We start from the raw sequence: 11,487 nt of genomic DNA, 5'->3' as shown, positions 1-11,487 counted from the left end.
GTGCCCTCGTCCAAACATTTGAAAAGCCCAAGTGATCTAACATACTGGTGAAACCGGAAATTTAGGTAAAATAATAAACGTTCTTATACAGTTCGCCACATTCTTATTTGGACTGCATCTACTACTTCCCCAAGTAGGTTAAAGTCCGTCCAGAGATGCGTTCAAGGATCTCAGTTTATGCTACGGGATGCTAAGCGCTTCACTGCCCAAGGCTGGGCCCAGGCCTTGCACAAAGAACTCCAACCTCCCAGTTTGTTCATTACAAGGGTCCGCACAACTCGTATTAAAGAGCAAGAGCCATGGCCACTGGGACAGCTGGTCCCGGAACCAGGACACCTTGCTCAGCATTTCTTGCACGGCAGAGGGTTCCCTACAAGTTAAGAGATCCGAAACCCAAGCGGTTAAAAACGCAGGAAGGAGGACAGGAGTGGCAGCAAGGAGGGTCTGCATGGCTTTGTTCTGAGTGGTTCCTGTTCCGCAGTCGGCCTCAGCCTTGTCCCCGAGCTCTCCCCGCCCCGACCAGCACCGGAGGCCACGCCAGCGTTTTGAGCACTCGGGATTGCAGCGAAGCCGGCACAACCCCTGCTTCCGCCAAAGACTCCAGACACCACCCTCCAGCCCCCGCCCCTGGCCGGTGAAGGACGGCCTCGAGAAGGTTCCCCGAGCTCCGGAAACCCGGGTTTGTGCCTCTCTCCCACAAGGACCTTCGGCACAGCCCCTCCCAGCCCGAGAGCACCCTGCGCCGTTGCCCAGGTAACCGCGGGGAGGGTGGCAGCGGATGGGAGGGGAGGGACTTCCGGCGGGTGACGCGCCTGGGCTTGGCTACAAAAGACGGCGGCTGCGGCGCGCCGGGGGGAACTTTCCAGAACGCTCGGTGAGAGGCTTGGGAGCGGCTGCTGCCCGAACTGCGCACAGTGACGCGCTCCTTCCCGCTCCCCCTACACCAGCCTTGGCCAGCTCAACGGTGAGTTTCGGGCTTCCCCTAGTCCCCACCTGGCGCCTTTGGTGGCGCCGGGTAGCCCGATGGAGACGCGGACAGGAGGCGGTTAGCTCCGCGTGGGCAAGAGGCTTGTCGGTTCTCCTGTGCACGATTCTCTGTGTGGAGGCCGGCGGTGGTGACCCAGCAGCGTATCCCCGGCTCGTAGTGAAAGGCCCGAAGTCCTCCTCGGGTTGACCCCACCTCCTCCAGTCTCAAGTCCCCAAGGAGCCGCCGCCTTCTTGCTCCTCTGCACTCGCCCCCGCGCCCCTTCACCCCTCCAACCGCTGGGGGCGGGGGGGGGGGGGGGGAATGCCCGCGGCCCAAGTGCGCATGCGTAGAGGCTGCAGGGGCGAGGGGCTGCGGGAGGAAAGGGGCGGAGGCTGCATCTTTCGTTTTTCTCTCCTCCCTCTCTTTGTTGAGGGCTGGGTTTCGCCCTCCACCGTTTCGATCCTGGGTGGGCGGGAGAAAGGAAGGAAATCCTAACGGTCGGTGCTGAATGCAGCAGGAAACCTGGCGAGATGAAAAGCACACCGGCCTTTTTCGTGGCCCGAGAGGCGCTGTAAGCCTTGTGCTTGAGCAACCTCCCCAAAGACTCGGGGAAGAGAGCTAGCCGCCTGGAGCTGGGATTCTTGATTATTTCTGCAAATCGGTTCTCACTTCCCCCGGGTGGTATCTAAATGCCTTTTTCGGGAAAGTATATGGCGTGGGCAGACTGGCCAAGGACAAGGCGAATGTGATAACCAGTGGCCTGAACTTAGGAGTGTGTTTTCATTGTGGCTGTCACCACCTCTGGGTAAGGGAAGCAGCAAACCAGATAAAGTTTTGCTTAGAGAGCTTTGGTGTGGGAGACTGTTAAAGGTGAAACCTTGGGATTGTCATCTTGTATTCACCACCTTGAGTTTCAGTCCATGAGCCTTGGTGACTGCATTATTACAGAATTTGTTAGCTTGGTTATGAAGTTCAGGGAAGTGGTATCATAGGAAGATTGGGTAAAGAATCTATTTCTGTCCTGTAATTTTATTAAAATTAGGATTTGATTTAAACAGCATTTTCTTATTTCAGGCTATAGAAAATGGTGAAGGAAACCACTTACTATGATGTTTTGGGGGTCAAACCCAATGCCACCCAGGAAGAGTTGAAAAAAGCTTATAGGAAACTGGCCTTGAAGTACCACCCTGATAAGAATCCAAATGAAGGCGAGAAGGCAAGTAGTGCACCCAGTGCATCAAGCCACATGGTTTCCCCAGGTGTCTAGTGTTTATAGTACCACTTGAAACCGAGTGCAGTCTAGCATAATGGACAAGCAGTAGTGCTTTCCTTGACAGCACTTTGACCTACCAGAGGCTCCACAAGAGAGAGGCTTTGACCTGCCTGGCTGCTCCCATGAATATTACAGCCTACTTAACTGTGGGACAGATTGTCATCAGTTGACTTTTTACTTTGAGCTGGATTGCACACAGCAACTGTGTTCTGTAACAGTCTTGTTTTTTAAAATTAATTTCTTTCCCTCCCTCCCCCCACAAACAGTTTAAACAGATTTCCCAAGCTTATGAAGTACTTTCTGATGCAAAGAAAAGAGAATTATATGATAAAGGAGGAGAACAGGCCATCAAGGAGGGTGGAGCAGGCGGTGGTTTTGGCTCACCCATGGACATCTTTGATATGTTTTTTGGAGGTGGTGGAAGAATGCAGAGAGAAAGGAGAGGTAAGATTACATACTCCACATGCAGCATATGAAAGTAGCCATTGGTTAAAGCTTGAGAAAGCAACAATGTTAAGTGTTTACATGTTAGTATCATGTTGAATATTTGGTTGTTGATACAGTTTAAAAAATGAGATTGGCCATAGTGGAATGCAAAATAAGTATGTGTGTGTGTGTGTGTGTGTGTGTGTGTGTGTGTGTAATTAAAACCATCCACTCACTCGGTGCTGTGGAATCAGAACTACAGTAGATTTTCAGAGACACAAAATCACCTAAGAAGAGATTAAGAAGAGATTGCCCATCTTTTCCAATGAGGCAGCTGGTGGATTTGAACTGTCTTTGGGTTGGCCGTACAACTCCCTGCCCAGCAGCAGTGCTCAAGTCTTCCCCGCACCCCAGATACTATTGGGTTTAACGGAACAATATTAATAGCTTTTTTTTTAGTCAAAGATGATTGGCATGAGTTTCAAGGTCATATAGCCAGCCAGCTGTAGAGATAGGTTTAGAATATAGGTTTATTAACTCTGAAAAGGGATATCTTGTAGCCTAGTAAATGAAAATCCAACGGCAGATGATTCCGTTTCACCAACTGCTTCACAGAATTAAGATGGCCATTCTCCTGTGACATTTGAATTGGGTTTTTGTTGCCTCCAGATAGGTAACTTTAGCTTTACTGTACCAAAATGTGTGTATTTAATAGCAAAAATGTAGTTGATGTGTTTTTTTGAAATATTCATAAGTCTTAAGAGTAATATGCTTTTGTTTATTTGAGGATCTTATTATAATCTATATCCCAGCTTGTTCCACAGAGGAATAACAGGATTTTTAGTTATTTATAAATAATTGACCTTACCATTGGCAATTTCTTTTTTTAGTGTGGCTTAGGAATAAGAGATGGTGGTGTTTTTATCTGAGACTAGTTGAACCAGAAAGCAAATAGTCTCATTAAATTTTAGAAACTGTTTTCCTTCTTTACAATCTTGACTTTGTGACATTAAGGTGAGACGGAAGGGAATCACATCACCTCCAGCATGTACATAGGGTTGCGTACGTACTGTCGAACTCAGAAGTGGAGCTAGGAACAAAAGGTTATAGGTAATGGTTTGTGATGCATCACTGGAAATTAAAAGTGTCCTTTCTATATGTTAGGTATAAGGCTGTGTTGTAGTGGATAAAGTCCTTGAGGAAAATTGACTAGCTAGGAACTTATTAACTAATTCATTGGCAGTTGTTTCAGTAACCTTGTGTGATCTCGCCTTCCATTTGTCTTTTTAAGATTTAAGTATGGCACTCCACTGTTGTTGGTGTTTTGTTTTTTCTTAAAAATATGTGCAATAGGTTGAATGGTAGCAAAAAGAAAACCTACTGGGAATTGTTTTATGGTCAAGTCTACAGCAAATCAGAAACTTCATTCTAAAAGCCTTGGTAATGACCACGTCACTATTCTTTAAATTTAGACTACAAATCTAGTTTCTTAGTTCACATCTTGTGATCTTAGTTATAGCCACTTAACGATTAGTAGCAATTGTATTTGGCAGTGAAAACTAAAATACCTGCTTTAATGTTGATACTGACACATGGTAAACCCACTATTTTAGTTTTGAAGCTGTAAATCTTTACAGAGGTGACTGACCATTGTTTTTTTAGTAGAGCAGCTAGCAGACTCCGATAGAAAACATTTCTGTCATTCCAGAAAATGCTCTTGAACAACAGTACTATGAAGAGTAGGATAATCTTAATATTTAAATAATTAGTGCTAGCCTACTACATTTTGTAGTGTTTTTTAAAGATTTAGGAAAAGATGGGAGTTTTTACCTTTCAGTTGGTTGAATACAGCAGTTACATTTTTGGCTAATATTAGTCTGTTTTTATTCTGAAAAAAATTTGATGTAATTGGCCATATTGCTCAATTCTAAGTGAAAAGTACCTAGATTGGGTCAAAATTCAAATTTGGGTATTGAGTATGTGAGTATGGGAGAAATGTGCTTGTTTAAGTAATAATAATATTCTCGTGATTTTTGCAGTTAATAGTTTTGATCACCATCTTCATCTTTAGGCAAAGTAATTTCTGACCCAGTTTTCCTATAAGCACACTCTTCTGCTTGTGCACCTATTTTCTCATTCTTTAATGATACAGTGCTCATCATGCCCTTAAATTATATTGTTTCTTTAACCCATCTTAGTATATTTTAGATTTTTTATTAGTATTATTTATTATAATGAAAATTTACAGAGATTCTGGATTTCCATTCATTCATTATTGCAATATTTTAGGTTTTCAATGAATATCTTTTGTTTTAGGAAAAAATGTTGTCCATCAACTCTCAGTAACATTAGAAGATTTATATAATGGAGCAACAAGAAAACTGGCTCTGCAGAAGAATGTGATTTGTGACAAATGTGAAGGTATGGTCTCTTAATGTCTTTATTTCCTCTTAGTGGGAAATACTGTATCCATCCATAACCCTGGCAGATGTACAAAACCTAAATATTGGATTGTAACCCCATGTCTCTACACTGTAAAGAAAGTTGGCAGAATTTTAAACTTTTACCTATTATTTTAAATTTATGAGATTCATCTTGTTTGGTATTTTTCACAATGTTAAGGGACTGATCACTTTTTTCCTGTTTTTGTAGATTAATTTTTATTAATTTTAATGAAAGTTTAGATTTTAGATTTCCATTCATTGTTTCACTTTTCTCCCTGCACACCCCTCCGCCCAATTCACTCTTCTCTTTGAAAAGTAAAAGACAAATTCTTTCATTGTTAATACAGTCCTTCCCCCAAAATCCACTCCACTATGTAGCCTTCATTCTGGACTCCTGTCATGACAATAATACTAATCATATAGCCCTTTTAAACAGTTCTCTTCCTCATCTGTTTCAATGCAGTATAAGTTAATTATCCCATTTTTCTCAGTCTCTCCCCAACCCCTATCTCAGTCCTGTTTTACAACAGTGGTACTATGTAATATTTGTCCTTTTGTGACTGAGATATTGTACTCAGCATAATGTCCTCCAGGATCACCTATTTTGGATACTATTTCATGAGTTCCTTGTTTTTCAATGCAGCCAGAGCTGCTCTATCCATTTGCTTGTTGATGGGCACTTGGGCTGTTTGCACCTCTTTGCTTTGTGAACAAAGCTGCCGTAAACATGAGTGTGCATATATCTGCTTGGGTGGCGGTTATGGTTTCTTTTGGGGTATATTCCAAGTAGTGAGTTGCTGGGTCAAATGGTATTTCTAGTTCCAACTTTTTGAGAAAGCACCATACTGCCTTCCCTAGTGGTTGCACCATTTTACGTTCCCACCAATAGTGAATAAGGGTTCCTTCCAGGTTCTCTGCAACCTCGCCAGCATTTGATGTTTGCTGTTCTGATCAATTTTGCTATTCTTACTGGGGTGAGATGAGAGCTCATAATGGTTTTGTCTTTTTTTTAAATAAAGTGTTTATACTAGTTTACTTGCAGAGTTTGTATACATTGAAGGAACAGATCACGTCTTAGATCTTTGATACATATACACTTTACTGGCTTCATAGTCTGAAATACAATTGACTAAACATTCTCTGTTTTTAGGCATACAGTTCTTTAATTTAGGGACATTAAAACATTATTTCACAGATAGTCCTAAGAATTCTGCTTTGGAAGCACATCTTTATTAATGTCTTGAAATTAGTGCTTCAGAAGACCAAGAATCATGCTTTATAATTTTATAAATTGAATTTTATATAATTGAAGATGACTGGCTTGTTTTTATCAGATAAAAAAAAAACCAAAAACACAAAAACTGAAGTGTAAATTACTAGAGCAGCATTCCATTAGTTCCTTAAAATTCTTAAAAACAATCCTGTTTTGGGCTTTTTTACTTCATCCAGTTTGCCAGGCTCTGTGCTGCAGTTACATTGTCTTGCCTGAAGTTAGATAGCTATTTCGTCAGTATATGATAACATTGGTTACCTGATGAAGTCATTCATATTTTAGAAATCCATTAAAATATTTTAATTGGTTTTATCTTTTTGCCTCAAAGTATTATGAAGAAACGTGGCTGGAGGTATCCTAGAGAATAGTCACAAAACAGCTAGATCTAGATCTAAATAGAGATTCATGGTTAACTCTTCACCCTCCTTCATATAGCTGGTGCCCCTCAGGAAAACCTCTGGGACCCGAAGCCTGATCTTAGTCTGTGACTCTCACCACACCCTTCATCATTCTTTAGACTCATCCCAGTTTGAAATTACTAATTTACCACTTCCATCAAAATTTTATTTATTTAAAACCGCAAAACAGTAGTATTTAGGAATGACCTTTATTCACTGCTAAATTGATAATCTCATTTTCTTTTGGAACTTTTCAGGCCGAGGAGGTAAGAAAGGAGCAGTAGAATGCTGTCCTAATTGCCGAGGTACTGGAATGCAAATAAGAATTCATCAGATTGGACCTGGAATGGTTCAGCAAATTCAGTCTGTGTGCATGGAGTGCCAGGGCCATGGAGAACGGATCAGCCCTAAAGACAGATGTAAAAGCTGCAATGGAAGGAAGATAGTCCGAGAGAAGAAGATTCTAGAAGTTCACATTGACAAAGGTGAGTTTGAGACGTTTTTCATTCTAAAATCTTGATGGCCATGTTTCCATTTTATAGTTCCAAAAAGTTGCAAATTAAATTTACATATGTGATCCTATAACCCAGAGATAGGTCTTCAACTGCTTGGCAAGTAATAATTCTTCAGTTTAGACATTTTTCACATTTATATTACTAAAATAAATACTTTTGGTATCCCCAGTAAATATAATAGCTTCATCTTTTATGATATTCATTGATGGCATTGTAAATGATTGAATTGTGTTCTGTTATGTAAACAAATCATTCTATGTTTTTAAAAGTCTTTTCTCATTCTCCTTCAAATGGGAGTTAAACTCCACACATTATTTTATTAGAGGTTGTCAGATTGAAGAAATAAATGCTAAGTTTTAGGGAGTTTTTGGGTAGAGGAAAGCTTTGTTGTTGATTAATTTTGTTACTTTACAAAAAGTTTTAAAATGTATCAGAGCTAGCTGTAGTTACTCTGAATGACATAGTAACTTTTCAGACCTTTCTTATGAAACTGTTACATTGTACATTCCCAACCTAGGAGGGTTTGGGCGGGGTGTTTGTTTTTTTACTGTGCATCTTGGATTTTTTTTTAAATACATTATTAATTTCAGTGAAAATTTACAGAGACTTTGGATTTCCATTCATTCATTGTTGCACTTTGGTACCCCCCAGTACACTACCCTCTTGGAAAAGTAAAAGAAAAATTCTTTCATTGTTTTACAATCTCTCCCCCCAGGTCCATTCTACTGTGCAGCCTTCACTCTGGACACCTGTCATGACAAAAATACCTAATCACATATCCCTTTTGAACAGTTTTCTCCCTTATCTGTTTCAATGCCGTATACATGATTAAACCCATCTTTCTCCATCTCCCCCCAACCTCGATGTCATTCCTGTTTTACAACAGTGGCACCATGCAGTATTTGTACTTTTGTGACTGAGATACTTCACTTAGTATAGTGTTCTCCAGGGTCACCCATTTTGAATAATATTGCATGAGTTCCTTGTTCAATGCAGCATAGTATTCCATTGTGTGACTGTACCACAGCTTCTCTATCCATTCGTTTGTTGATAGGCATTTAGGTTGTTTCCAACTCCTTGCTATTGTGAACAAAACCGTGATAAACATGAGTGTGCATTTTTCTTTCTTTCTTTCTTTTTTTTTTTACTATTTTATTTTATTGTGTGTGTTGTGGTCAAATTGGATCTGACTGGTACAGGAGGAGATTGCCCCTCCTTCTCCAGCAGAGCATCTGGTGGATTTGAACCACATATCTCTGGGATTGCAGTGCAGCTTCTTGCCACTAGGCCACCAGAGCTCCCTAGGACTATTAATGTTAACAATACAGTACTTTTAAAAAAATCGAAAAGGATTTAATTTTTTTCCCATTGTTGCACATTTTCTTCCTCCACCTTCCCACAGTGTAGTCCTTGTTCCAGGTTGTTGTCATACATATAATGCTTAATCATATGTTTCTTTTGGACCGTTCTTCCTCTCATCAGATCTGATGCAGTGTTCATTATCCACTCTTTTCCCATTCCCGCCCCCTTGTCCTATTTTATAACTGGTGTTATGCCGTATTTGTCATTTTGTGACTAAGCTGTTTCAGTCAGCATAATGTCCTCCAGGTTCCCTCATGTTGTGTTTTATGAGTTCATTGTTTTTCAGTGCAGCATAATATTCCATTATGACTGTACCATGGTTTTTGTATCTGCTCGTTTGCTGATGAGCACTTAAGTTGCTTCCATTTCTTTGCTGTTGTGAATAATATGGCAGTAAACATGCATGTGCATACATCTATTTTGAGTTGTGGCTCTAGTTTCTTTAGGCTGTATTCCCAGATTACTTACTGGGTCAAATGGTATGTCTGTTTCCAACTTAGTGAAAAAAGCGCCAGACCACCTTCCATAGTAGCTATACCATTTTACATTCCCACCAGCAGTGCATAAATAAGATTTCAAATCTCTCCACAACCTTGCCAGCCTTAGGTGTTTGCTGCCCTATTGAACTTTGCTATTGTAGCTAGAGCACAGTACTTCAAGTAAATGATAGTGTTTGCATTAAGTGACTGCAGTAATATTTTCCCGTAAGCATTAACGTGACACCTCCCCTGTTTTTCTTTAAGAATGTCATGCATTGTGAAGTTTTTTACTGAGTAAAAGAGTTCTTTTTCTCTCCTTTAAATGGCCCATGTTTCATAGAGTATGCATTTTACATTTTTAATCTACTGATAGTGTTTCATTGTTGCCAACATGTACTTAAGAGGATATTGGTTGCAAATGAAGCTGTCTGTGCTCTACTTACCTGTAATTTTTTATAGTGAATCAGCAGAACATTGCTGAGTTTAATTGCGTTGTATTTAGAAAGAATTTTATTGTCTTGCCTGTAGTTAAACAGATATTTAATTTTGTCAGTGTATGGTAACTATGGTTACCTGATTAAATCATTCATGTTTTAGAAGTACATTAAAATGTTTTAATATTTTTTTTGCCTCAAAATAATATGAGGAAACATGACTGGAGGTATCCTATAGCCCTAAAACTGCTAGATCTAGATCTAAATAGATTCATTATCTGTTTTATCTTGATGTATTTATGATGAAAGGTGAAACTAAGTTGCTTTTAATAGACAACCTTGATAATCATTATTTCAAGAATAAGGATATACTGCTATTGTGAGAAGCCTTGTGCAAACACAGATTCTTTTAAACACGTTTAGATTTATATTAAAGCCATTGCTTAACAGTTGCAGGACCAAAGTTGGTGGGTAAGATCTCCAATATATTGACCTTGTTTAAAAAAAGTATATAAGGGAGCTCTGGTGGCCTAGTGGCAAGAAGTTGCACTGCAGTCTCAGAGGCATGGCATGCAGTTCAATCCACCAGATGTTCTGCTGAAGAAGTTGGGACATTCTCCTCCTGTACTAGTCAAATACGATTTGATGGTACACACACGCAAAGTAATAAATTTCTTTTTTAGAAAAAGGGTATGTAAATAGAAAAGTTATCCATTGATTGGAGAATTATTTTAAATAGATGCTCCTTATTCCTCTATACAAAGCCCTAGTTTATGCCACTGTGGCTCTTAATGGAAATTGAATTCTTGTTAACACTAAGTAGTTAATAGAATTCTAGTCAACATTAATACTTGGTAGAGTCATAGATTTGGTACTCTGCAGACCATTTTGTTTGTCAAAATGAGGTGGATGGGGGGGCAAAGTTGAGCTTTAGGAAGGTTGTACAACCTGCCTTATTGGGTAATCCATTTAGTAATAGTAGGTCCGGTCATTGATGCCAGTTCTGTTGACCTCTAGAGTTTGACTGCTGCAGGGGGCTTGAGTGTGTCAGACTTTGAAGATGGCACTGGACAGGACAGTGTTCATGGGGTTGCTGTAACTCTCTAGACCTTGTAATAATTTCTCTGGCAATTAGAATTCACAAATAACAGCATTTTGGGGGGACTTTGTGTGTACACACAAACCTTCATCTGTTGTAACAGATTTGGTGAGTCTGAGTTTAATTGGAAGCTTAGTAACAAAATTAACCTTTGTATTTAGGCATGAAAGATGGTCAGAAGATAACATTCCATGGTGAAGGAGACCAAGAGCCAGGACTAGAGCCTGGAGATATTATCATTGTTTTAGATCAAAAGGACCATGCTGTTTTTACAAGGTAAACAAACTCTCAACATGTTGTACATGATTGGGTTTTTGTTGTGTTAGGGGTTTTATTGTTTGGTTGGGGATTTTTGTGAATTTTTTATTACTTAAAAAATATCGCCTGTGAGGACCCTGGAAAAGCAAGAGGATTAGACTCTCAGTTAGTTTTGAAGGCAGCTGATGCATTTATAAAGCATCATATTTTAGCTTTGGTTTTGAAAGAATAGTGCCTATTGGGAACACCAAAGGTAGATTTAAGTCAGGAGAGTTCGTCTATAACTTTTGTTAACAGCAAATGCATACAGATAAGCAGACTGTGGGCTGGGACGAACCTCCTTAGAATTTTGCCCTTAGTCTTAGTATAATAGCAAATACTAAAGTGTTTGTGCCAATTTCCAATTGCATGATAAATCAGCTTTTTGCAAATGCCCTTGAAGCTTGCTTTTTTCAAAAATACTAGATTATTTGCAAAACTTTTTTTTTTCTATAATTATATTTTATTAATTTTCATAAACATTTACAGAGATTTTGGGCTTCCACTCATTCATTGTTGC

The 11,487-nt window shown here is 39.9% G+C and overlaps 1 protein-coding gene across 1 annotated transcript in view; it reads left to right on the top strand.

Moving 5' to 3' along the window:
* Positions 1-2,051: 2,051 nt before the first annotated feature.
* The window catches only part of DNAJA1 (DnaJ (Hsp40) homolog, subfamily A, member 1), a 13,613-nt gene continuing 4,177 nt past the window's right edge, over positions 2,052-11,487 (top strand). Inside the window, exons 1-5 of the mRNA XM_006881248.1 lie at positions 2,052-2,183; positions 2,507-2,684; positions 4,983-5,087; positions 7,039-7,266; positions 10,832-10,946. Of these exons, the coding sequence (XP_006881310.1) occupies positions 2,052-2,183; positions 2,507-2,684; positions 4,983-5,087; positions 7,039-7,266; positions 10,832-10,946 (758 nt within the window). The remainder of the gene's footprint in view (positions 2,184-2,506; positions 2,685-4,982; positions 5,088-7,038; positions 7,267-10,831; positions 10,947-11,487) is intronic.

The sequence above is a fragment of the Elephantulus edwardii genome, unplaced genomic scaffold (genome assembly GCF_000299155.1).
Source record: "Elephantulus edwardii isolate Elephantulus edwardi_28Jun2011 unplaced genomic scaffold, EleEdw1.0 scaffold00014, whole genome shotgun sequence".
Classification (NCBI taxonomy): Eukaryota; Metazoa; Chordata; class Mammalia; order Macroscelidea; family Macroscelididae; genus Elephantulus; species Elephantulus edwardii.
Note: the sequence above shows the minus strand (reverse complement) of the source record. Positions and strands in the feature narration are given on the sequence as shown.